Genomic DNA, 26,203 nt, shown 5'->3' with positions numbered 1-26,203 from the left:
ATCTGCCACTGCCGTGCCGTGGAACAGGTCTGCTCTCAGTCAGGAGGGAACACGGGGCTGTTGTGGTTGATTTTCATTTGGACTAGTAAGGACTGAGGATTTTTCCTGTGTGTCCTCATCCCTTAGATTTCTTCCCTGCCGATTGTCTTTTCATGTCTTTTCTGTTGACTTTTTGGGATCGTCATGATTTTGCTGTCAATCTCTACAAGCATGTTTCTGTACAGTATTAAGGTCTTTGAAACTTCAGGGTCACCGAAACTATTTTCACAGTTTCTGGTTTCCTTGTAACTTGCTGTTTAACTCTTGTTTCTGATACAGAATAATTTATTAATATATGTTGGTGAATTTTTCGTTTTCATTTATCCAGTGTTTTTGAAGTTGGAATTTGCAGGCAGAGGTTTGTTAAACAGATCTATATATTCAGTTGAAATGTGTTTATTTCACAGAGCAAATACCACGGCATGCTTGTTGTCCTGTCCTGGGAAGCAAGTATCCACTTTCCCGTGGCTCGGAGCCGGGTGCTGCCTGGACAGCCGACCCCGCTCCTGCTTCCATGTGGGGTCGGTCACTTACCAGATGAGCCTGCTGGAAACTGTTCTCAATATGTACTCCGCTCACCTTTAATAAGTGTCATCAAAAGAAAAATAATATTTCACACTCCCTAACCTTTATGAATGCTTACATAAAGTTTTATAGCCCATGCCTGATTGTTAGCTGATTTATGTCTTAGTTTAGCTACCTTCCTCTCTCCAGCATTCTGCAAGTTGGCTGGAGGAGGAACCCCGGGGAAGCAGAGGGGAACCGACCTCCTCCAGCGGGGTGGTTTGTGTCTCACCTGCTCCTGGTTTCAGTGCCGATAATGCGTCCTGTGGCTGAAGGTGGACTGAGAGTAATGTGTGAGCCCTACAGTGACCAAGCAGGAACTGGCTCGTGGGGGATTTGCCCTAACTCATTGCAAAACGTAATTTGTGAAACTGGTATTTTCCTGCAGCAAATAAACTGATGACATCTGTTTTTGTAATATGAGATGGAAGGTGAAGGGTTAATCCTGACGTGGACCCAGGAGTCCCCAGCATCTGTGCCTGCTGAGGTCCCTGTGGCTGAGGGGCTGCATGGAGAGTGTGGGCTCCTTCCCTACTCCTCTCTGCTCATAGCCCACGGGCATGCTCTTTGGTGGGCTTTAAGCAGATGTGACACACCCAGGTTGGCTTCCAGCCCTGCTGTCCCCCACACGGGTGTCCTGGTGTCTGATGGCATCTCCATGTGCTGTGACCGGGAGCGGTGGTGACCCTAGAATTTCGGTCTGTGCTCATGTTGTTCTGAGCCCCAGAGCTGTGTGCGAGGGGCCATTGGGCACCTGCAGGGGGGCCTAATCTACTGCCCTTGTAGGCATCACACAGCCTTTCTGTCCAGCGTCCCCGGCTGGGGATGGGTCACCGCGAGGCCAGGCGAGCGTGCAGCATGTAGAGGAGGGCCTAGCTCAGGCCACTGTGATCCGCAGAGAGGCTGGTGCTTTAGGGGCTCGCGGGGGGGGGGGGGGGGGGGTGGGGGGTGGCGGGGGGGGGGGGGGGGGGGGGGCTGTTGGAGGTGGGAGGTGGGAGGAGCTTCTGCGGCGGTTGCCCTGGGGAAGCCTGAAAGTCACAGCTCAGCCCAGGCAAGTCAGTGTTAATGCGCAAGTCTCAGAGCAGCTGCAAAGCTGGCCCCCACAACGGACGGGAGGGGTCAAGGCCAACCTGGGACTCATGTGAAAGGAGTGAGGAGACAGTGCGGATGGAGCAGGGGTGAGGGAGGTGTGCTGACGCTGCATTTGGAAGAGACCCTCCTGAGCTCGGATGAGGGGTTTTCCTGTGGAGATGCAGGGGTGGGTGCGCAAGGCCTCGCTTTGGCGCGGAAGCATCTGCCTCATGGGGTAGCCGATGCCAGGAGCTGCGTGGAGGGGACTCACAGAGCCAAGTGGAGGGTAGGGCAGGGCAGGGAAGGGGCCCTCTGGGCCTGGAGACACCCGCCCCAGCCTCCCACATGCACTCCTTCCTGCAGCGCCCCGGCCCTGACCATCCTCACCCCGCTGCCCCGCCCCCCACCTGGAGGCTTCCTTCTTCCACGCTCCCCTCCCCTGGCTTCCCGGTACTCAGCATTTTCCTCCCTCTGCGCTCCCATTCCCAGCCACGAGCAGCTTTTCTTCTGCGGCATCTAAGTGTGTGTTCTCCCTGCCCTGGGGTCGGTCTGTGCACAGCTCCATTTCCCCAAACCTGCCTCATTCCAGCTGGACACTGCGCCCTGGGACAGCACAACCACAGTCTCCCATCAGTCCAGCGTCGTTGGGGCCTCCACACTCTTTCAGAGATGCCCTCTGAGATCACTGAGAGCCGGTGCTGGAGGCCTTGTCCAGGCAAATGCAGGAGAGCCACCCCGCAGAGGACAGTCACAGTCCTGAGCTGTCTAGGCTTTCACTCCCTGGAGGATGAACATTGCCAGCCTCTAATTCATTCATTTACTGACTTGGTGTCCTGTTTTCTTCCCAAGTTCTGGACCTTGTTAGAACTTCTTAGAGCATCTTGTGCATTATTTCTACAGCAGTACACACTGTATCTAACTGTGCAGTTCCAACATACCGCTAAAATGCTGTTTGCTCATAAGAACCAAGTCCAAGGTTAGCGACCGTGGTCATCCTCTGGTATTTCCATGAAGAAGCCAATCACAGACTTCTAGTTGGACGACCTGTTGGGTTCTCCTGACTCTGGCCTGGGTTTTCCTGCTCCCCTGCAGTTTCTCCCGAGCCAGCCACCTCCTGTCTCACCTCGTGGCCAGGTGGGAAGATTTATCTGACATTGGGAGCTGCTTGGCCTGAAGGACAGGTGGGGTCCAGAGAACAGGAGGTCAGGATCTAGGCCTCTCTGGGGAAAGTGGCCTTCTCCCCATCACACACGCTGACCTCGTCTCTGTGCCTCCCTGCCTCCCTCCCACCGCTATGACCTCTGGCTTCTCAGACTTGAGAAGGTGTGTCCCTGCCCCGTGTCAGCCCCATGCCTCTTGCTGGCCGTGAGGTCCTCAAAGACCGCTCAGATGCTGCCTCAGCCTCCCTCCTTCCCCAACGCCTTCACCACACCCACCCTGGATGTCTTCACTCTTCCTAGGGGGCCTCCCCTCCCCAGTTAACATCCCCCCACACACCAGTTTGTACTCAGTGGCCTCGGAGCCTGGATGAGACCTCTGGCTTTCCCCTCTGCCCTGTTCTAGTGCTCCGGACGGCCTCCTTTCAGGCTCAGGAAACTGGGCCACATGCCCTTCTCCCCTTTCGGCCTCTTCCCTTTGCTCTCTGGCCACGGACAGTCATAGTTTCTGACATTTGCATCCATGAGCTGCAGTTCTGGAGCAGCTCTCCATGAGGTCTGGCCCCTTCTCGGGGACCACCTTTGTTTTCTTGTCTCTGCTCTCTGGTGTCTGGGCCATTCCCCTCTCCTACGTGTCCCAGTTCTCCCCTTCTGTCTGGAGGCCATTCAGTATATATGATCCCTTCCGTACCGGCCAGAGCTCTGGGCACAGCTCATCTGGCCTCCGGGGGTGATGTCAGGAGCCATGGCAGGCGCGGGGCTTAATCTGCGCCTGTTCTCGGTGCTCTGTGCACTAACTAGTTGGCTCCTCCTCACACCCCTGTGAGCTGGCTCTCGGTATTACCTTCCTCGGCAATTATAGAACATGAGTCAGAGAAACGTGGAGCATGTTCCTGGCTGGTGGGCGGAGGAGCTGGGATTGGAACATGGGCTTCTGATTCCGCTTTGTTCTGTGGCGTATGTTCTCAGGACAACCCCCACTTGGTAACCACAGAGAGGGGCTGTGGTGGAGCTGGGACCCCGATCTCTCCTGTGACCCAACTCTGGTGGTGTTCCCATGCCCCCATTCTGGCCAAGGCCCTGATGCCCATTCATTTAACACGTGCTCTCTAATATCCTGAGATGATAGAAGCTGCTTGTCTGTCCGCCCCTCAGGGTGGGCTCACTAACTGCCATTCACCCTTTTCTGCCTTTGTTTCTATTCTGAGAAGGATATTTGCCTCTTTACCAACTGTATGTCTTCTTCCTGTGTGACCATCCCACGATCTCCTTTCCTTTTGAGACCTTCGTCTAGGGGATTTTCTCTTCTATCTTTGATCTTCTGTTTCAGTTATGAGCTATGTCCATCTCTTAGTAACAGAACATCAGACACGCTGATGTAAGTATATCCATTGACTGAAGTGTGTTCACTTTTTACATGTAATAAAAGTCCAGAAGTACCTGGTTTTGGCACTGGTTCAGTGGCTTAAGTCTTTACAGTCTTCTTGGTCCCAGAATGGCTGCTGAAGCTCCGTCCATCACATCCTTGTTCTAGGCAACAAACAAGAGGGAGCAGGGAAAGGCAAGCTGTCTGTAAGCCCTACCCACCCACTTGTGCTTTTGTTTTGTCAGTTGCCCTGGTTACTAGGAAGCCCAAGAAATGTAGAATTTAGCTGGGCATTTTGCCACTTAAATAACCTTTCTCCTGAGGGATAAGACAAGGGATAAGATGTTGGGGAGCTGTCTATAGTCTCTCATGCTCCTGATGGGATTCTTTTCCTCAGATGGGCATAGCTCATTAGGTTGAAAAGTGTATGCTCTTATGGGAGCCATTTCGTGTGTGTGTGTGTGTATGTGTGTGTGTGTACAAAGAGGAGCTAGAACGCAGGGGAGGCCCCCTGATGGCCAGGAATGGCTAGTACCATGCTCTGGGGCACTGACACTTCGGTCCCCAGGAACTGGGGATGCATTCCCAGATTCTCTCCAGGGCTAACCGGAGGGCATCCTGAGATCCAGGAACCGGGGATGCATCCCCAGATTCTCTCCAGGGCTAACTGGAGGGCATCCTGAGATCCAGCGGGCTGTGGGCATGTTCACGACCCACCTGGAGGGAACCGGCCACATCTGCCTATGGCACCTGTTTGCTTTCCCCTACCCTGGGACCAACTAAAGCAGAAAGTTAAGTCTGAGGGTAAAAGAAGCCCTCCCTAGTGTGGGGGAAATCAGTCATGCTTCTGAAGCCTTGAGGTTGGAAGTTTGCCCGGCCGATTTCTTAGTGGGGAAGGAGGATGAGGCTATTGACGTATTCAAAACAAAACAAAACCAAAGCTTTAGAAATAAAGAAAATCCTCAAGATTATGGGAACTTTTCTTTTTATTTTTTGAGACTTTATTTGAGAGGGACAGTGAGTGAAAGAGAGAGCACAAGTGGGGTGAGGGGCAGAGGGAGAAGCAGACTCCCCACTGAGCAGGGAGCCCGATGTGGGGCTCGATCCCAGGACCCTGAGATCGTGACCTGAGCTAAAGGCAGAGGCTTAACCAACTGAACCACTCAGTCACCCTGAGAACTTTTATTTTCTTGAGTTGTCCAGGTTGAAAACTTCAGGAATCAAAAGTAATAAGGGAATCAATTTTGGAGGAGGTGGCCATCAATAAGGTATATGGCCATTTTACTCAGAATGTAGAGGGTACTCCGGAAATTTTGTTTGTTAGTTTTAGGTTTTTCTCTAAGAAATGGAAGAAGGTGTAGTGATGGTGGAGGTCTGAAGCTACCGCCATCTGGCTGGCTGAAAATTAACATGTCACCTTCCATGACACCGTATGCTCAGAGTGACAGCTTTGACTTAATGCTTCTAGAAAACATTGCTACGACTATCAAAGCTTAGATTAAGATGACACCACCCAATAATAAACTGGTTTAAAAATTTTAAAATGAAACAGATAATTGGATATGCTTATGTCACTGTCACAAACGGGGAGGGAAGTTCGCACACACTCCCGTGTGATGATTTCTGCCATGGCGTGCAGCTGTGGGATGACCGGCCACTGAATTCTATCCTGCATTTTGCTTTGTGTTCAGGCATCATCAAATTCAGCTGCTTCTGCCCACCACTGAATTAACTGTCTTTACCATAAAGGGCTTTTTACAGAGAAAGGCGCTCACTGGCTTTTACTCCCTCGGCATGTGTCCCCACGCTGATGCATGGCATTTGTCTTTCCATTTGCTTTCATAGCATCACGTCGCAAGAATACAATCCACATTGCTCTGATGTGGTTCCCCAGGAAGGGCTTCTGGGCCACCTGACATTCTCGTGCTGGACATCTCAGCTGGATGCCTCTGGTCTTGGAAATTCGGGTCATGACCAATGTCATCCAGAGTGGTCACTTCACCAAAGGGGACACTCCACTTTCCCTTTCTAATACAATCTGATAAGAACACTCAGGCAGAGAAGGTGGGAAGTAGAAGTGTTTGAGACATTGTTTCACGGGTTCAGGTTCAGGTTCACATTGTGATTCTGCTCTTGGGTGCACATGGGGTGAGTGCCGGTCTTAGGAGAGACAACAATGGCATGGTCTCTTCCCCATCAGATGTCAAGACCCTGGTGCTCCAGAAAAACTCGATAGTGTTAGATGACTTCATTGAACTGTGCCCGCAATATCTTGTTCCCCAGGCTTAGGACAATTTCCATAGTGGGCTGCATTGACCTTTATGTGTGTGGGTCACTGGCCCTGACCGAGTGCACAGAGCAAGAGACCATGCCCATTTGTAGAAGTGTAAGTCACCCCAGATATTAGCTGGGCACTTGGCCGTGCATTTCCCAGCTGTGAGGACCTGCTGCAGAGGGGCCGAAGAGATACAACAGGAGAGGGGTCTGCAGCTTCAAGGGTATGGATTCATAGGGAGGGACCTCGCTTTCTGTGCTCCTTCCTCCCTTCCTTCTTGATTACAAATGTGATGGTTAGAGATGAAGCAGCCATCTTGGACCATGAGGCAACCTCCACGATGGAGGCCAGTGAGCAGAGGAGTAGGGACAGAAGGAGCCAGATGAGTGACTTACCCTTTCTGAGCTGTCTGACGTCAGACTTTCAGCCTGCTAATGTCCCTCCTCCTCAGGGTTTTCTGTCACTCATACATGAATCTGAACAGATGGATACACCTTGGCACATACTGCAGTGTTAATTTGTTTACTGGATTGTTTTCCGCCTCTTCCCAGTGGAATGGAAGCTCTCTTGGGAGGAGGCCTTTCTGTTTGTTTATTTCTGGGTGCCTGATATTTGGGACAGTGCCTGGTCTGTGACACACTCTCAAGGCGTTTGTTGAACAAAGAGTAAGGGAACGAGTGAATGAAGGTCGAGTTTCTGCACGTGGCGGGCTGTCCCATCAGGTGGGCGCAGTGGGACGTGAAAAAGGAATGTGACTATGACAGCTCTTGGGTTCTGTCTAATGGAACGAACAACCAATACTAACAATAATAATCAACACTTTTGGTAAAGACTTTCATTCAGTTCCCACTTAACTCCAGACACGGTGAAGCCTGCTTTTTCTAAAAACACTCTGCATCACCCACGCTTGGTTTGCTGCCTTAGAGAATGGGCTCTGTCTGTACTCAGTGTCTCTCCACTAGCAGGAGCTTCCAGGTGTGTGATTCGGGCCTAATTGCGGCCATGGCCCTGGTAATAGTCCCTGTCACCTTCTCCGCTGGATGGCTACATTCAGCACCAATGCCTGCTGGTCTGTTGCCAATTAATGTGCAACCCAGAAAGCAAAAACGTGCCATTCTAATGCTCCACCATAAACAATGGGATCACGAGTTCTGATCGCAAATGCAGCCTGGGCTTGAGAAAACAGCCTCACCAGGGGATGGACTCCTGTTAGGTCGGAACCATATTTCGGAATATTTCTCCAAAGAAGGCATCCGGGTGGCCGATGGACACACGAGAAGATGATCCACATTATCATCATCAGGGAAATGCAAATCAAAAGCACAACGAGAGACCACCTCATACCTGTCAGAAGGGCTGAAATCAACAGCACAGGAAACAGCAGGTGTTGGCGAGGAGGAGGAAGGGGACCCTCGTGCACCATTGGTGGGAATGCAAGCTGGTGCGGCTGCCCTGGAAAACAGTATGGAGGTTCCTCAGAAAGTTATGATCTGGCAGTCTCACTGCTGGGTATCTCCCAAAGGAACCAAATCACTAACTTGAACATACCTGCACCCATGTTCACTGCAGCACTGTTTATGGCAGCGGAGAGATGGAAGCAGCCCAGCTGTCCACGGGTGGATAAGTGGATTACGAAGAAGATGTGGTTTGCGTGCGCGCGCGGGCGCACATGCGCGCACACACACACACACACACAAAACCACACTGGAATATTACTCAGCCATAAAAAAGAATGAAATCTTTCATTTGTGACAACAGAGATGGACCACAATAGCATTATGCTAAGTGAAATAAGTCAGACAGGAGTGGTGCCTGGTTGGCTCAGTTGGTTCAGCATCTGCCCTTGGCTCAGGTCATGATCTCAGGGCCCTGGGGTCAAGGACTTGGCGGGCTCTCCACTTGGTGGGGAATCTGCTTCTCCTTCTCCCTCTGTGATCTCTCTTGCTTTTGCTCTTTCTAAATAAATAAATTTTTTTTTAAGAATTAAGTCACACAGAGAAAGATAAAAACTGTATGATATCACTAATATGTGGAATCTTAAAGGAAGAAAGGGAGGAATGAAGGAAAGGAAATTCCTTTCCTAATTTCCTTATTTTATTTTCTGTAGATAGAGAAAATAAACTGGTGGTTGCCAGAGATGGGCCAGGATTTGGGAGATTTATTTACTCGTTCGTATGATACATCTTTTTCTGTCCTTTTACTTCCAGTCTATCTGCATCTATGAATTCCAAGTGTATCTCCCATATGTCATATGGGGCATATTTTGGGGTCTTTTCTGGTCTCACGATCTCTGCTTTTTATTTGATCATTTAATCCATTCACATTTAATATTATTATTGATTATGGATTGTAGATAGAATTGGATTATTGTTATTAGCTAGGTTTGCACTTTCACCTTTGTTTTCTGTAAGTCTTGTGTTGCTTTCCTTTAGTTGTTTCTCCTTTACTGCTTTTTTTTTTGCATGAAGTGAGTATTTCTTGGTATTTTTTAACAGCGTCTTAATTTCTTAACGATTTTTCCAGTATAGCTATGTTTTTTGTTATATCCTTAGTGGATGCCCCGGGGCTTGCCAGATACATCCTGACTCATCACAATGAGCTTCATGTTTAAGATAACCTAGTTCCAGTGAGATGTGGAAATGTTCCAGAGCACTTGCCTGCCTCTCGGTGTTATTATGTGAGAGACGTAGCATTTATCAGGTTACCAACTGAAGAATAGGTTGCTGTAATTATGACTGCATTTAATTTTTATGTCTTTTAAAGGAAAGCAAGTATGTATTTATAGCCTTTGTTTTATTAACTTCCTTATGTAACATTTCTGGTTCTCGTCCTTTTTTCCTGTGGATCGAAGTTACCATCTGGAGCCCTTTTCTTCCCCAGACACAGCTGTGCTTTCTCTCACCTCCTTTGGGCTGTTGCTGGCAAGTTTATTACCTTTCTGTATGTCAGAGGCCCAATAATACAGCTGTGTATCATTCCTATGGTTGCTTCTACACTCACCTAAGAGCAGAAAGGAGAAAGGATGTGCATTTGTACTGTCTGTTGTAATTGGATCGTTACCTTTACTTGTACTGTCTGTTTTCTCATGTGGGTTTGAATGACTGTCTGGAGGTCACCTACTTTCAGGCCGAAATGAGTGTTGAGTATTTCTTGGATGGTGGGTCTTCCAGTTAAGTTCTCTCTGTTTTTATTGCACAATATTTTCATTTTGCCTTCATTTTGAAAAATAACATTTCTGGAAATAAGATTCTCGGTTGGCAATGTTTTGGGGTGTGTGTGTGTGTGTGTGTGTGTGTGTGTGTGTGTGTGTGTGTGTTTTAGCAATTTAGGTGCTTAAATGTTACTAAATGGTAACAGTTAAATGGATTCTGGTCCCCAGTATTTCTGATGAGAAGTCAACTGTTAATCTTGTTTATGGCGTCCTGTACTTCTGTGAGGCTCTGCTCATTTTTCTTGTCTCTTGTTGGGTCACATCATCTCCATCAATCTATCTTCAAGCTTACTAATTCTTCCCTTTGCAGAGTCAAACTCTTGAGCTTCTTGAGTGAATTTTTATTTCAGTTCTATTATTTAGCCCAGAATTTCCATGTGGGCCTTTTTCATCATTTCTGTCTCTTTGCTGCTGGTTTCTGGTCCATGGGACACTAGCATCATACCTTCTTTTGGCTTCTTTAATCATGGTTTCTTTGGGTTCTTTGGATACATTTATCATTGCTACTTTGTCGTCTTTGTTAATCCAACATCTGGCTGCTTTCACAAGCAGTTCCTGTTTTACTTTCTTTCCTGGCATGTGGGTCATTCTTTCCTGTTTCCGTATATGTGTCATCATTTTTTATTGGAAACTGGGAGTTTTGAGGATGTATTGCTGCAATTCTGGACTTGGCCCTCCCGCTGCTGGCGTTTGCTGTGGTTTTCTGCTTGTTTCTGTGTTTAGTGACTGCTTGGATAGTTTTAGTGAACCTGTTTCCACCTCACTACGAGGTGGATTTTCCACTCTGCTCCTCAGCGGGCAGCCTGGGGTGTGCCCACGGTCCCCCAGGGTGTGGGTGACGGTGCCTTGGGCAGAGCTCTCCGCCTCACCTCTTTCCCACATGCCCACACTCAGCTGTTAGCATCACTGATTACGGACTGACTGTTCTATTGGTTTCGACTATGTCTTAGAACACAAATTGGTCCACAGTCTAATCCAATCAAATAAGGGCTTTTTTGGGGGGGGGAGATCCTATTTATTTATTTTAGAGAAAGAGGGTGATCAGAGGGAGGGGCAGAGGGAGAGAGAGAGAGAGAATCTCAAGCAGTTTCTGTGCTGAGTGTGAGTCTGATGTGGGGCTTGGTTTCATGACCTGAGATCATGACCTGAGCTGAAACCAAGAGTCAGATGTTTGACTGATGGAGCCACCCAGGCGTCCCCTAGTCTTTTTGAATGTATCTTCTTTGACTTCCTGTATGCCCTCATGACCATTTCCAGAGATTTTAAATGGATGCGTTTGATCGTTATTATTGTTTTTGCTAGGGAACAGGTTTGTGGAACTTTTCACACCGTCCTGCCTGAAGTCTGGCTGTCTGTTTTCAGAAGCATCTACTTACATCCACTTGCTGCTGGTCTTACACCCACACCCAGAATGACTGTGACCTTAAAATGGAGTGTTCACGCTCATTGTTCTAAGGCTTTCGTGAACATCTGGTTTCCTAATGCCCCTGCTTCCCTCCCGCTCGTGTACCTGTTTATAGTTTAATGTACTTGCTTATAAAAGCACATTTGAGTGATTAAGTGACACTCCCTGAGGGCAGGTACCAGTGTTTGATGAGGGTCCATCTAGGAAATCCCTGCAACAAGTTGTTTACAGAGAAACCAGGGAGTCGCCTTACCTACTGACATCCTCACGCTGTGTCATGAGAAGCTGGCCCCCACTGGCATGTGCTTTGTTATAGACCATCTGGGTTTTGATCTGTCATTCTAGGGATCCAGGGAAATACTAGGAAAATAGTATTTTGATGCTTCCTCCCTGGGGTCTTCCCTGCTTATGGCAGACTTAGGAAGACCCATCTGCTTGGATCCCCTCGGGGGTTCTGTTGCTTCCTGGCACATCAGGTCACCCCTGTGCCCTTTGCCCCTGGAGAGTCCTACCCAAGCGCCTGCTGCCTGGTGTGGGAGCCAGGTCAGTCCTGCCGCGGCCCCTCTATTGTCCGCAGCACCCCCGGCATTGTTCTCTGAAGTATTCTCTGACCTTAGTCACTTTCCTGATGTCCATGGAATGTGAAGCTGGGAGGGAGGTCATCACAGAACTTTCCATCCACCTAGCCCACCCTGGACCGTCGACTGCTGGCTCTCCTGCCTCTCCAGGCTGCTGACACGGGCCCGCCCTGGTGTCCAGCACGGAAGTCCCAGCCACATTTTGGCGCCAGAGACTTTTGCCCAGAATCTGTCCTCCTGAGATGTCTTCTCAGCAAGGAGAGGGAGGCTGCTCCTGAGAGCCGTTCCTCTCTGCTAAGACAAACACTCATCTTTCTGATCCTTCTGTTATTGTTTTAGAGGCTGTGCTTCATGCGGTAGCTGGAGTCCATAGGGACTATTTGGGATCCTCTGAAACTGAATGCATTAAAGCATTCCCAGAGGGCCGTCGCCCCCAATCGCAGCCCCACAGAGAAGTGCGTTTGCTGGTGTGTCTGCAGTGGAACCATCCCCTCCTCGGCCATGCTCTCTGTGTGGGGGGCCAGCGGGGCAGGGGTCTGGCTGTGAAGGCTCCCCATGCTGATGGTGGTGTGGTCCTCCTCCCCCACATCTCACCTGCACGGCCTCGGGGCCCCTCTCCAGGCAGCGCTTATCAAACCAGGAACTCACCATCCCAGTCGTTTCCCTGGAGCGTTTGCTTAATTCCGTTGCTGAGCTCACGGAGACAAACCGGGAGGAACATGGCTGCATCTGTCCCCGCTGCCTTTCCAGGTGCCTGTGGCTGTGACACCAGCTGGGTGGCCTCTTACAGCAGCGAGAGCTCCAGTGGTGGCCACAGTACGACATCGGATGTGGCAGGATGTCGGTTTAGCTGCTAGAAACTTCCCTTACCCTTCCAGTATTTATGTCACCCCAGATGGACGGACTCCCGACCCACAGAAATTCCATTCTCTTTGATAATCAGCATTGGATTTATTTCCCTTAGGACAATGTGCCACTTTGTAAGATTTTCTTTCTTTCTTTTTTTTTTTTTTTTGAGGATTTTATCAATTTGCTTGAGAGAGAGAAAGCACAAGGAAGGGGAACAGCAGAGGGAGAGGGAGAAGCAGACTCCCCACTGAGTAAGGAGCCTGATTCAGGACTTGATCCTAGGACCCTGGGACCATGAGCTGTGCCAAAGGCAGACACTTGATGACTGAGTCCGCCAGGCGCCCCAATAAGATTTTCATTTTAGGATCTTTGTTCTCTTATGGAGATTTAATGGGGCTGTGCTTGGAGCCCTGCAGAGCGATAAGACCACATGAGCTCCTTTCGGTCTGTTCCCTGCTTGTTTGCAGATTGCTTATGTGGCTTTCAGAACCACAGAAAGAAAATACTAATTGGAAACTGACCCACCCTGCTCACTGAAATAATGTTGGTGGCTGTCTTAGAGACGCTTGCTTTTATTACCTGTTGGAGGACTTCTGTAACTCTGTTGATCAGAATCACACAAATAACTCATTTCAACAATGAAGACATTTTCCAGATCCTTCTGCCTCAAGCAGACATTGTCTTCCATTACTCAACATGGAAACCATGGTGTGGGGATTTCAGCTTGGTGGATAATGGCTCCATTTACAGTCCAACTTTCTCTTTAGAAATGAAAAGGGAAATAAGGAAGAAATGCCTATTTGTCAGGATGGAGAAATGTAGACAATCTCTCATACCATTGTCAGCTTGACAAAAGGTATGGCTTATCTACCTAGATTCTGGAGTCTTTCTGAAATGAAGGAAGGAGTTCAGAGATCATGAAAACACACGGGAGACCGAACGAGAGAGCCAGTCTTACAGCTGTGACCTCACTGCACACTACCCACCCCCGCCCCCCGAAAACAAAACGTCGCGTGGTTCTTGTTTGTCGGGTAAAATGCTTTCGTGTCAGAGATGAGGCCACTTGTCTCCCCCTCCTGCCAATGTGGCTGTTGCCGCACGCCTCCAATGGTCCCTCTCGTTATTCCAAGAAGAAAGGAAAAAGCGATAGAAATGTAAGTACATTTTTGCTATTGGGAGAAGAGAGCAATCCTGTTGTTAGGACATCAGATTCTAACAAGGGACATAATGCACCGGTGGTTCATCAAATGGGGGCTCTGCTGTGACATCCAGTGGGCGAGAGGGCTGCTCTGGACCCCTGCGTGCACAAGGGAAGGGCATCCCGATCCCCTAGGAGCTCAGTGGGGTCTTCGCCCGGCAGAGTCAGTTTGGAAAGTGACACTCTGGCCATAGAGGGAAGCTTCATGGACGGAGGTATGTCAGTGCGGGCCAAGCTTCTCTTTACTGTGAGGCTGTGTCTCCGACCCACTGAGATCCTGCTTGTAAACTCAGAAGGCTGTGGAGGGTCTTTGCCAGGACCATTTGTCCCCCAGGAGAAGCTCAGGCACCAGCTGCTGAGATCACTTCGACCCACCCTGCCTGCAACCATTCTGATCGGTGCGGGCAGGGATGAGAATGTTTTCTGGACCAAACTTGACTGGGGCTGAAGTAAGAAATGCAGCCGCGACGAAGGGACATGGTTTTGGAGTAAGGCAGCCTGCTGTGTCGCACCTCTGCCAGAATGAGCGGCGTGACAGTGACCAACCTCCAGACTCTTTGGGTCTCCCAGTTCCACCTTTTATGAAGAGGCAGTGCCATCTGTCATGTTCCGTGGACACAGGGTACCTGGCGAGAAGGTGGAGGTTGGAAGAAGGCGGGGGCGTGGACCGTGACACAGGACCCCGCCCTGTGCCGTGTTGGCACTCCGCTGACCAGGGTTGGGCTGTGCCGTCCTCTGTTCCCTGGCCGCTGTGTCTCTTGAGCATGTCACCCAACCTCCAGGCTATCTCATGTCACTTTTGTAAAAGAGGGACCGACCTAGCAGCCTCGAGGTCCTTGGGGCGAGAATAGGGCATCGGTGCTCAGTGCTTCACGACGGAACCGTGTGCCCCATGCTCGTGACTTCTGTGGACAGGATCACCTCTCAGACCCTGATGAGGTGACGCGGAAGTGTCTGGCTCAGTCGGGTGCTCACACAGCAGCCGTCTGCCCCCTGCCCTCCACGCTCGCTCCCTGCATGCTGATGTTTGGCTCTTAAAACGCACGTGCATGTGTGTTCCCGCTGGCACACTGCTTGTCCTTGCTTTAGCACTAGTTACACAGATGATGTTCAGTGTGGACCAAACTCTATCCCGGACGACGGCCAAATGAATGTTACAGGCACTTCCGCGGGCAGATAACGCCGTTCATTTCTCTTTCCGTGATCGCCGGCTGGGCGCGTGGCGGGGACACGGTGGTGAGCCGCGTCAGACTGATGACCGCACGTATAGATGAAGGACCTTTGGCTGCTTCGAAAGCTTTTAGACTGGAAAGTGCACGAATCAAAGAAATCCCTGACAGAACTTAGATCCCGGCTTGAGTGTGCAGGTGACAGGCAGAAAGGAGAAAGGAAAGCTGCCGTGAATTAGATTCCTGCATCATGAACGAATTCACCGACCTGCTGAGATTCTCCCAGTAACCGAAGATGATCTGGTTTTGTAACTCTGTCCAGGGGTCTCGTTGACTACTCCAGAGACATCCCGACACACGTGCCAGCCTCTCCCAGGAACGTTTTCCTGCGGGTGCTCTCCTTCCCTTAAAGAGCTTCATAATTCAAGTTGTCTAGCACAAAACCTGAAGTCGCTTAGTGCCAATGAAACTTCACTTTGAAAGACTTTATGGTGAGTGCTGTGAAGTGTGTAAACCTGGCGATTCACAGACCTGTACCCCTGGGGATAAAAAGATATTATATGTTTATGAAAAATAAAATTTAAAAAAAAAATTAGTATGTATATGCTCATAGTGAGACTTCATTAGATAGTGATTGGGATTTAGCATGAATTTTTTAAAATGCATAAGCGAAGTATGCCCATGGGACTGCACCCTGCGCAATGGTGCGTGGGGACCCTCCCATGCGTAGAAAGTGAGGTCGTCCGTGCACGCTGTGCCTCCCACCTTCAGGCTTCATGTTGTGTGTGCTCTGATCCCTGTTGTCGTTGGCTCAGCTGCTTTCATCTCTGTTTCCTGAAGAAACGTGAGATGCTTCAAGCCAAAGCAAAGGGTTCTTCCATTTGGATCGTAGCCTGTGCAGAAAACAAACGGGACTGGGTATCTGTTTACCGCCTTGCTTAGTGCCAGACGTGGCCCTGGGGATATTCCAAGGAAATCATTCCATCGCCTAGCACCCTTATCAGACACTAGTGACTCCCGAGTCCCACATCTGGTATGTGGAGGGAGGGCATGCCTTCCAACCCGGCCGGCCAGCCAGCCAGGCCCAGTGCCGGCAGCACACGCTGTCAGACGTAATGACCATCAGACCAGAAACATGCTCCGTGCTCTCCTGTGCCCCCAGGATACAGCTTCACATGCAGATGGAACCCACGGCTCTGCAGACCCACGTGCCTGCAGCTGTCCAGACCTCAGGGCCTACCCACCTGAGACGTGGAAACACACCCCGACGTAGGAGGCCGTGGTGACATTGGGGTTGGATGGGCCGGGTTGGTGGGCAGCTCAGCGTGGAAGCCCTGCTGCTGAGCAGAGGAGTGGCCAAGACACACAACTTCAGAAATTCCTCCATGCAGCTCAGGAGAAGCCCCAGGAGGCTTCTCTGCCTGTTTCCATCCATATTTTATCAACCTCATCAACAACCTCTCAGCCACGAATGGATTTGGGACCATCAGCCCTGAATGATGGGAGAGGTTGGGGCCACACTCATATCTGGAGGAAATTTGAAATCGGCGCAGGAGCAGAAAATCAGAACTCAGACTAGGATCTCGGGGTGCTTTGAGCCAGTGAGCAAAGTGAGGTTATCTTGGGCCTCCTTCTGCACCGGATGGATTCCCCTGTCCATGTGTGGAATGCTGAAGTAAATGAAGGTGCTCGTAAACGTCTGGGAATGGGATCCGTTCTTTTCATTCATTGGATCATTCTACTCATAGTTATTAGTTCTGGGTACCTGGGATAGATGTGTTAATGAGCAAAACTGACACAAACTTCTGTCATCATGATGTGTTCATGTCTTTGTTTTTATTCTCACGGGTCTTTATTGAGATGCTATTATGTGCTCGGCACCAAGCTCAGCACCTAGGACAGGCAGTAGAATAACGGTTTTTGGAAGCCTCTTAAATTCTTGCAGGTGGCCCTGAGATTGCTCTGCAGTGTGACTGTCACCTCACACATGGTCATTTGTCCACAGCTCCACAATGGGGGGGACCGCACCCCTCAGACCAGCTTCCCCCGTTGTCCCTGCACCTGCTAGGTCTGGGTACAGGCGGGAGAACTGCTTTATATGATGCTCTTTACTTCTGCACCCCCGTCCCCTCTCCGCTGCCACACGTAATCATCAGGGACCTGGGAGCCGCCGTGCTTCTCAGGGTCGGTCCTGGCCCGGGTCCCGCTTCTTGAACTCAGCGCATTTGCTTTCGGTTTGCATTCAGCTTCCGTCTTTTACTGACAGAGATTAAAGCCAGGATCTGCTGATTTTGTGTTTAAAGATAAATCTGTGTCTGTGTCGGTGGGTTACAGAAAACTGCGTAACTGAGTTCTGACGTCTGAGTATTGCATTTTTGAAAGTCCTGACTCTCCCATCGATTTGGAATACTTACTTTCCTTTACCGTATCCCTACGGGACATGGACTCGGAATTTCCCCTCTTAGGTCCGGACAGCTGTGACCGTGTTTCAATTTCATCTGACTTCCAGGTTTGGTGATGGGTATTCAGTGAAGATTTGGCTCGGTCAGGAAACAAATCGGCACAACGTGATTTCGGACTGCTTGAAGCTCCATTTTCCAGGGATCCAGTTTAAGGTAGCACTAAAATTCTGCATTCCTCCTTTGTTTTCAGCCTGAGAAATCGGATGAGTGCATTTGTCCTTTTCCCTGTTTTAATTCTGCGTGGTTAGGAGATAGTGCCTGCTGTGTGGGCCTGTTTGCAAAGCACAGGCCACAGGTCCCCGCACACAATAGCATGGCCAGTGGATACCGCTTGGCCACTGTGAGGGACACCATGCCTGTCTGACCACTTTGTCGGATGTCCCCGAGGGGACCGTGGTTACGTACCCCCACAACCCATGAGTACAACCCCCTTGCGTGGCTTGTTTTGTTCAGGAAGGAAGATTGCAAAAGGTAATGCCTTCCAGGTGTTGGCTGTTGGGCTTCTAGACTTGCTGATTTCAGCATTATTTTACGAGTGCCCTGCGCTTGGGTCCCTAATCCTCTACTAGATGCAAAGTGTGATGCCTGGACTAGCAGCGTCTCCTTCCCCAGGGTGCTGTTTCGACCTACAGGATCTCAGGCCCCAACCTCCTGCATCCAAACTTGCCTTTAAGAAGGGGACCAGGCAACACCTACGCACGTTAACATTTTAGAAGCACTGCCTATCCACAGGATCTCGGATAACTATGCGATTCCAGCGGGTCATACATAGGGTCTCACCTATAAAGTAGCTATCACCTGTGTATTCCAATGAGAGCCACGGAGTAAAACTCCCCTGGTAAGAAGCATGCTGTACGAGGCCAGGCATTCATGCTCAGGGTCTCTTCCAGACTTCCAGTAACACCCCTGCTGTGAGTCCCCTTGCACATGTGAAAAGAGGGTCGGAAGATTTCCTCTCTTACCAAGAGCTGCTTGCTAGCTCACAGTGAGGACAGCAGGGAGCTCTGCTCAAAGCCCGAGTGAGGGTCAGGTGCGATCATGCCTTCACCATAAATTCCTCCTTTCTCAGTAAGGCGAGGTACCTTCTTACCCCCAGGAAGGGCTTCCGCATGCTGTGGCAGGGTGGGGGTGTATGAGGGGTGACCGAGCCACGCAGGCATGAGGAGGACCACGTACCAGCTGTGCCATCATCTCCACGTGTGCACCGGAGACCCTCAGACCCGACCCACCCTCCCACTGCCATGGAGACGTGTAGTTTGAAGAAATGATAATTTATTTATCACTTAAGTGCGGAGTGGTCAATCTTACTGATTGCTCATCATGTGATACGATTTACAATTTGTTTTTGGCTTTTAGGGGCAGCGCCTGAATTTGTTGGAATACCATGTTCCGAAACAGTGGGAATGCTTAGCAGACCTGTTCCACGTTCTAGAGAACAACAAGACCTTGCTGCATATCAAACGCTACTCCATCAACCCAACCACTTTGGAACAGGTATGGTACTGGGAATGCTTTGGCTGACTGCATTTCAGTGTGGGCTCGAGGCCTCCCCCAGCCAATTTTAAAATGAGCCAGGGACTTCTTGAGGTTGTCTTTTCCTTAAATTAATCACTGGCTTTACTGAATAAGACAGTGAGAGTGAGGAGGTCTGTTTCCTCTCTACTGTCCACTCAAGGTACGTAGTCGGTAGGGTTCCCATTTGTTCACACTTACACTGGGCATTCACTGGGCAAGCCATGCCCCATTAACCTTCCCTTCTTCATTTGGCTCACCCCCCCACCCCAAAATGTCTAAGGGGACTGCACCATAGCTGAGCCATTGCTGACTTTGGAAAGCAAAGTGAACTGAGTGCCAGAAGGTAGAATTAAATGCCACCTTCATACTTAAGCCATATGCTCAAGGCATCCTGATTTCCAGGTGGCTTAGTGACCATCCCTACATCGAGCTGCGTCCTCAAAGGATATTCCTGTTTATGGAGGTTTCCAAGCGGGTGGTATGAATGAAAGCTTTGTGGGTTTTGTTTGTTTGTTTGTTTGTTTTTTTGGAAAAGTTGGGTAGGACTTGGAGGAGATGTCCCTTTGTACAACAGTTGAGAAGAGAAGGTCTGGTGTCCTCACAGGTTCACAATGATTTTCATCATTTCTTTCAGGTATTTATTAATTTTGCTACTGAGCTACCGAAATCTTCACCATCTAGCGCGGCTGCCCCCACTGGCTCTTACCAGCCCCCTCACCTGCCTGTCTAAGGACCTAAGGGGACGTTTCTAAGAGGAATAATACCTTGTATTTTATTCCAATTTATCACCTGGGAGGAGCTGGGAGTCAGGCTCCATGTGGTCAGACCCCTTCTCTCTTCCTTTCCTCTTTGAAGCTGTTGGTTAACTCATAACCCGCAAACTGGAAGATTGTTTCTGTAGACTTTTGGCAAGTTCCTCCCACGTGGCTAATCCCTCTGACAACTGGGGTTGGGGGGCACAGATCCTTCGTGACACGGGTGCAAGTGAACCCAGAGTCCAACCTGAGACATTTGGAGCTGTCAAAGGCTGGCCATTCCCGAACATTCCACTGTACTTTTAAGGAAACTGAGGTGGCCAAGGCTAGTAACTTTCCAAACTGGTTTCTTTAGGAAATAGTATGACACACTGTTTTCTGTTTCTGTCCTCTTTCATCACTAGATAAGAGATCAAGAGTTTAACCACACTTTTCTGTAATACTCTATTTTCACGCTCCACTTTGGAACCACCCAGGAGCTGGCGCCCCCTCCCCTCTCCCGAGGGCTGGGCAGGGAGGCGCAGTGGACTCAGCCGGGCTGGGGGAGCCAGACACAGCATGGTCTGGGGGGCCAGGGCCCTTCCCTGTTTCTCAGAGGCCCCCCATCTACCCTGTCCCGGGCTGGGGAGGGGGGAGGGAAACTTTGTCGGGAATAAACTTCACTGTGTGGGCAGACATATAAAAATTGCCACTTCTTTCACACAAAAGATATTTCTTTAAAAAATTGGAATTCAGAGCTTTTTAGCAAATGCTTTAGCAAAATTAATTCAGTTGAACCGGGTACTTTATGTTGTGTATCAAAGTTATGTCAGATTTTCATAGATTTTAAATATAGGCGGGGATGGAAAGAAAAAGAATGTGGATGTGTTTTATTTTTTCTTCATTTCTCAGTTTCCTTAATGCCTTCTGGTATTCTGAGGCATATTCTAGTTTCAAAACCAATGATGTATGACGACTAACATCATAATTTAAAAAAAAAGAGAACAGTGATGTGAACTATCTAGTTACTTCAAATTGTACCCACAAAATTAGTACCATATGTAGTAAATAAACATTAACTTTTAAATGCTTTAAAATTTTCTAACAATTTTGCCATTCTCAGAATGACTTTTTAGCATTTTTAGAGATAAAGTGCCGTGATGTGGCACTTGACATTGGCCGTAGACACTTCACATTCTGCACCTGAGAGCGAAATGTGTCAAGTCCTTTTGACCACCACGGAAAACAGTTTCGAGCCGGACATCTCTGAGCCACGAGATACTTCTCAACCTTCTCTGAATAACGTTTTTCTCAAATCGCCATGGAGGGCTGCGTTAATTTCATTTTAAAATTTGACCTTATCCAGTTAAATTTTTGAGTGATAGTAGCTTGTGGCCAAAGGGAGCCACTTTGCCAGCACATTACTTTACTAACGCAGGATTTCACCGAAATCTGTCTTTCCTGATATCATTCAATACTGGGGATCTTTTTAACTTGTCAGGATTCAGCCAATCACAGAGACTTTTGCTGAATGATTTTGATCCACATGAATCCCATGAATTATGCTTTCTTAAGGTTTAGGGTTTAGGATTTCTTACAGTTTAGGGTTTAGGACCCCCCCCCCAATTCTAACAGTCTCACTGTCAAAATGGGGGATGTACTCCTTCGTGATGATTGTCGTCGAATCCATCCATAAAAATCTGTGACCCAGGAACGTGTTTTCACTGCGGTGAATGAATGAGAGGTGCTTTGATTGAACCTGATTCTTGGAATAAACTTGTGTATTTTCTGGCATCGTTAGGGATCCCGTTTAACCGAGCTAGGGAGGCAATATACCTACTCAAGATCTTTTAAAGCTTGAAAAGGTTATAATTTGATTGAGCTTCCGACTGTGATGTTCTGCTCGTAGGGATTCTTTCCCGCCCTTGAGCCGCTGTAGTCCGCGAGGTTGTACTTTCAGGTAAGCCTTTGAAGAATAAACAGGAAGAAAAAAGAAACTCAGTATGTGAAAGCACCATACCCCAGAAGACTGGACAGGAAAGGTCAAATCTTATGTTAGTGTTGAAAATGTCATTGCATTTTTAAGTCATGCAGTTGTTTTATGCCTGTGGAGTTAAACATTTGTCTTAAGACCTTTGGGCTTATGGCCACACAATGGAGACTTTTAAACAAACGGCCTTCTTCTGAAAGTGCTCGGAGTCGAGTCCTTCATAAGGCCGAGATCATCATGATTATTCTTGTCTCAGGAACCCAGCCTTATTATAGGTTTATCTTTACCCGGATATTTAAACAGAGGATGTATGAGAGCCCACACGCAAAAGCAGGTCTGGAGAAAGCAAACAAGAAGTGTATTTTTAGAACAGTAAACAGTGGAGGACTTAAGGTTATAGTTGGCTTGGTTCAGTGAAAGTTGAATGTTGAACTGAGAAATAGCCCAACACGACCTCTCCACACCCTTTCACGGAATATACCCCCTCCACACCCTCCATCGCTGTTTGGTGTTCATGAGTGTGACGTGAATGCTTGAGCTTAATCACAAATTTCCACACCCCCCCCCAAAATGTGGGATATAGACATTTAAAATGTTCAGACTGGTTTGGGCATGTTATCGTCTTTGACTTTGCTGTGGTGTGTTGGAGTAGTTCAGGTCTGTGATGATTTTGGTGTGGTACGCTGGTGGCCTTACCACCCAGTTTCACATCCTCGAGTAATGCCCTCACACGCACACACGCACACACATGTTCATCCTTTTCATCCATACTGTTGAGCCCATTCTGTGTACATAAGTAGGCGGTTGGTACGGTAAACATGAGGGTGGAAAAGACCCCCGGTCTGTGTCCTTGAGAAGCGAGCAGATAGGTGGGGATGGCAAGGTGGGACCTGCAGGCAAGAAGCCCTGCCTGCTCAGGGGCCATGCAGTGGTTCCTCCTAACTCAGGGTGCAGGAACCAGCTTCAAAGAATAGTTACCTCCTGGGTGGACAGAGGGGGAACCGTGAACAAAGGGTATATCAGAGCAAATCAACAGTTCTTGATGGGCAATGCACATTTGCCTGCTATTCTGGTAGAAGCTCATACAGTGGCTCCACAGACATAAAAAAACCCAGCTCTGCCATCTTTAGAATTCCCCTTACATGCCAAAGTGGCTGCTGGAGCACCAGCTCTCACAATATTCAAAGCAGAAAACAAACTGAATTAAGGAGGGGAAGAAAGCACACCATTTAGAGGTCTCCTGGGGGCGCCTGGGTGGTTCAGGGGGTTAAGCCTCTGCCTTCGACTCAGGTCATGATCTTGGGGTCCTGGGATTGAGCCCCACATCGGGCTCTCTGCTCAGCAGGGAGCCTGCTTCTCCCTCTTTCTCTGCCTGCCTCTCAGCCTACTTGTGATCTCTCTCTGTCAAATAAATAAATAAATAAATAAATAAATGAATGTGGCGGTCTACTCCACATACTCAGGTGTATAGGACATTGTCATACAGTTTTAGTTGAGTCCCTAGTGTGAAAAGAGAGTTCTGATTCTATGTAAGAACAAAATGGGTGCTGGATAGACGGCCAGCAATCTCTACTGTAGGAACACAGACCAAGTGGTGTGCCATTTGCATGAGAATGGAATAAAATCAATTTGGGGGCATGTTGAGTAAACCAACGAATGGCAAATGAGGACTATCTTTGGTCAGTCCCTGTTCTGAAGATTTCTGTTTTCAGAGTTAAAGTAGCATGTTAAGATCTAGGGGTCAGATGCCATCTGTGTTTATAAAGATATTGTCAAGTAGGATGTAGTAGCTAAGGGGGAGAAAGAAGCTTATGGGTATTTTCCATTTAGACTTAATAAATAGCCCTGTCACTTACCCACAGTGGGAATTACTTATAAGAGTTTTAATAGATAATTTTTCCCCCTGCTGGAAAGGGTTTCAAATTGCTGAAAGAATTCAGAAGCATTTTTTCTTACTTACTTGCTTTTCCTTGTCATTGCAAAAGAAACATTTCACCACCTTATCTGTGAATCCATCACATCTGCCCTTACATGTGAGTGTTTTAAGGAAAAATGGGGTCCACTGAGTGAAATTTATATCTGAAACTGAGCAAGATTCATCGCTTAAAATATACATCTAGGAAAGTCGGGAGCATATCTTCCTTTTAAACAGAAGGAAATGTTGTGAACACTGTGTTGGGCATGACATTTACATCTCAATCTTGTGGTTTCTCTTGTGAATTTCACCTATTACCAAATTGTGGTGGTATGTTACCTGGTTTGTGGTTTTGTCCTTGAGAAACTGGGAACAAGACTTCAGATCACCCTTCATGAAACGCCCTAGTGGCGATGGGTCCGTGGGTACCATGCTTGTCCCTCGCTAGCACACGGGGCGTGTTCTGCCCAAATGTAGTCATGAGAAGACTTCTTTTGCCCCAGAATGAATTCAGTTGAATTAGGATCTCAGATGAGGGCAAGACAGCCATCCGGGGAGTCCACTGGCTAGGTATCAGGAGATCTGGCTTGATTTCCAGCTCGAGTGTCATCTTTTCCACTGAGACCTTGAGTTTCTATTTTCTTCACTTTTATGATTAGGATGAGATCTCTAAACAGCCTAGTGAAATCAGCAAACCTCCACAGGAAGCACATGAATATACACCATTAGCAAAAAGAATGGAGCAGATCCACCGATAGAAATGGGATATAAGAGAATAATATGGCAAACTTTATGCAGATTATTTCAAGACAGATGAAATAGATGAGATTTTTTGAAAACCATTAATGATCAAGGTATTTCAAGAAAACACTAGCCACACGAGAACATGAATTGGTAGCCATGGGTAATCACCCTGCCTTTAATTTACCCTAAGACAGGAGACCCAGACGGCTTTATGAATCATACCAAAGGAGATAAACTCTATGTTATACAACCATTTTAGGAAATAAGGAAAGAATTGCTATCGATCTCACTCTCTGAAACCAGTATAAACTTGGCACAATAAGTTCTCCAAGAATAAAGGTAAAGCAAGTATAGAGCAACTTCAAACACTGATAAAGAAATATTGGTAAGTGGACCTCAGCAGTGGGTAGCGTACGGCTTATAATCAGTATGATTTATCTAAGGATTGCAACAGTGGTTCAAAAATGACAGAGTTGGGTGCCTGGGTGGCTCAGTCCATTAGGCATCTGCCTTCGGCTCGGGTCATGATCCCAGGGTCCTGGGATGGAGCCCAGAGTTGGGCTCCCTGCTCGTTGGGGAACCAGCATCTCCTTCTGCCTGCCGCTCCCCCTGCTTGTGCTCTCTCTCTCTCTCTCTCTGTCCAATAAATAAATAGAAATCTTTTTAAAAAATGAGAAACTTAATGCAATCCAGTGCATTCAAAGGTAAGAATGTGAATTGTCTGAAATGCAGACGAAATATTTCATGAAACAAATAAACTATATTAGGATACTAATATTTGTTAAAATTAACATGGCAAGTGAATTTCCACAATCTGGTAAAATATATCTGATCCTATACGTGAAATGTTACAAGCGTACCTGTGTTGCTCTGTGTAAATACACAGTTGCTCTCTCAGGGACTTTTCCCTACTGAGTCTTTCTCTCTTCTTTATCTTTCTTGGCCCTGGGTCGTCTTCTTCAACATTCAAAAGGCCCTTGAATGTCTGTCTCATTTTAGGAAATAGCCTGTCAGTGGCTCTAGTCCCCCAACTCCCCCTCTTCTTGGCCTATGGGCCAGAGTTTCTGCTGTCTTTGCTGCCCTGCAGACCCACGCTGCCCGCTTTCCCTCTGCCCCCACTTACTGCGCTTGGGACATGGCTCATTCACGCCACCAGAACCCCTGGCCGAGACCAGCAAGGGCTTCCACTTAGGTGTGGACTGTCATCTTCCCCACCTGGTCGTTCACCATCCTGAGAAGGGTTACAGGACATCCCACTGGACTGCAGTCATGCTATGGTACTCCCACCTGACCACACGCCCCATCAAGCCCTGCCTGCTGGCCACCTGCTTTCTACATTTATGGACGCTGGTAGGGTAGAAACTCACGGCTGTCAGAGTAAACCGGAGGATCGGTGGTGAGGCTTGGACGCCCCGACTTGCTGCCCTGCACACACTTCTCCCACAGTCACTCGAACTGCCTTAGCCTTCTTTGCACAGTTGGAAGGAATCCCCAGCTGCCGCAGGAATGTACACAGAAGTCAGTCCACTGTGCTAACTCATCCCTTCTGGGGGTCAGCCCGAGTGCTGTGCTTTCTGGATGCTTCTTTGCTCCCTGCCCAGGTTCCTCCTTCCACAATTGCTGTCATTGCAACTGTGTACATCATCTCCTTCCCAACAAGCACCATGGGGACAGTGTCACCTGTGAGCAATTATCTGACCAAGCTTATCTCCCCCACTCAATTGTGGTTGCCACCAGGCCAGTGACGTGATGTGTGTATGCACGCATGGGTGTGTTTCCGTTTTCCATTGGATTCCCGTATGCCTGGCCCCAGATCGGTGATCCCTGGATGGTTGGGGGGCTGAGGATTCCATGAATGAGTGAACAGCCATTGATTGGCCCTCAGGATAACCAGGCTGCTGCAGACCTCCAGGGCCGCGTCTGGTGGGCACGCAAAGCTGGCAGAGGAGGACACGCAGAGT

General features: G+C 48.6%; 1 protein-coding gene across 1 annotated transcript in view; it reads left to right on the top strand.

Moving 5' to 3' along the window:
- The window catches only part of LOC111157011 (ATP binding cassette subfamily A member 13), a 326,661-nt gene extending 307,072 nt beyond the window's left edge, over positions 1–19,589 (top strand). The window contains exons 64-66 of the mRNA XM_022518213.1: positions 17,392–17,497; positions 18,701–18,838; positions 19,494–19,589. Of these exons, the coding sequence (XP_022373921.1) occupies positions 17,392–17,497; positions 18,701–18,838; positions 19,494–19,589 (340 nt within the window). The remainder of the gene's footprint in view (positions 1–17,391; positions 17,498–18,700; positions 18,839–19,493) is intronic.
- Positions 19,590–26,203: the final 6,614 nt, after the last annotated feature.

This window comes from Enhydra lutris, unplaced genomic scaffold (genome assembly GCF_002288905.1).
Source record: "Enhydra lutris kenyoni isolate GAN:26980312 unplaced genomic scaffold, ASM228890v2 scaffoldscaffold51, whole genome shotgun sequence".
Classification (NCBI taxonomy): Eukaryota; Metazoa; Chordata; class Mammalia; order Carnivora; family Mustelidae; genus Enhydra; species Enhydra lutris.
Note: the sequence above shows the minus strand (reverse complement) of the source record. Positions and strands in the feature narration are given on the sequence as shown.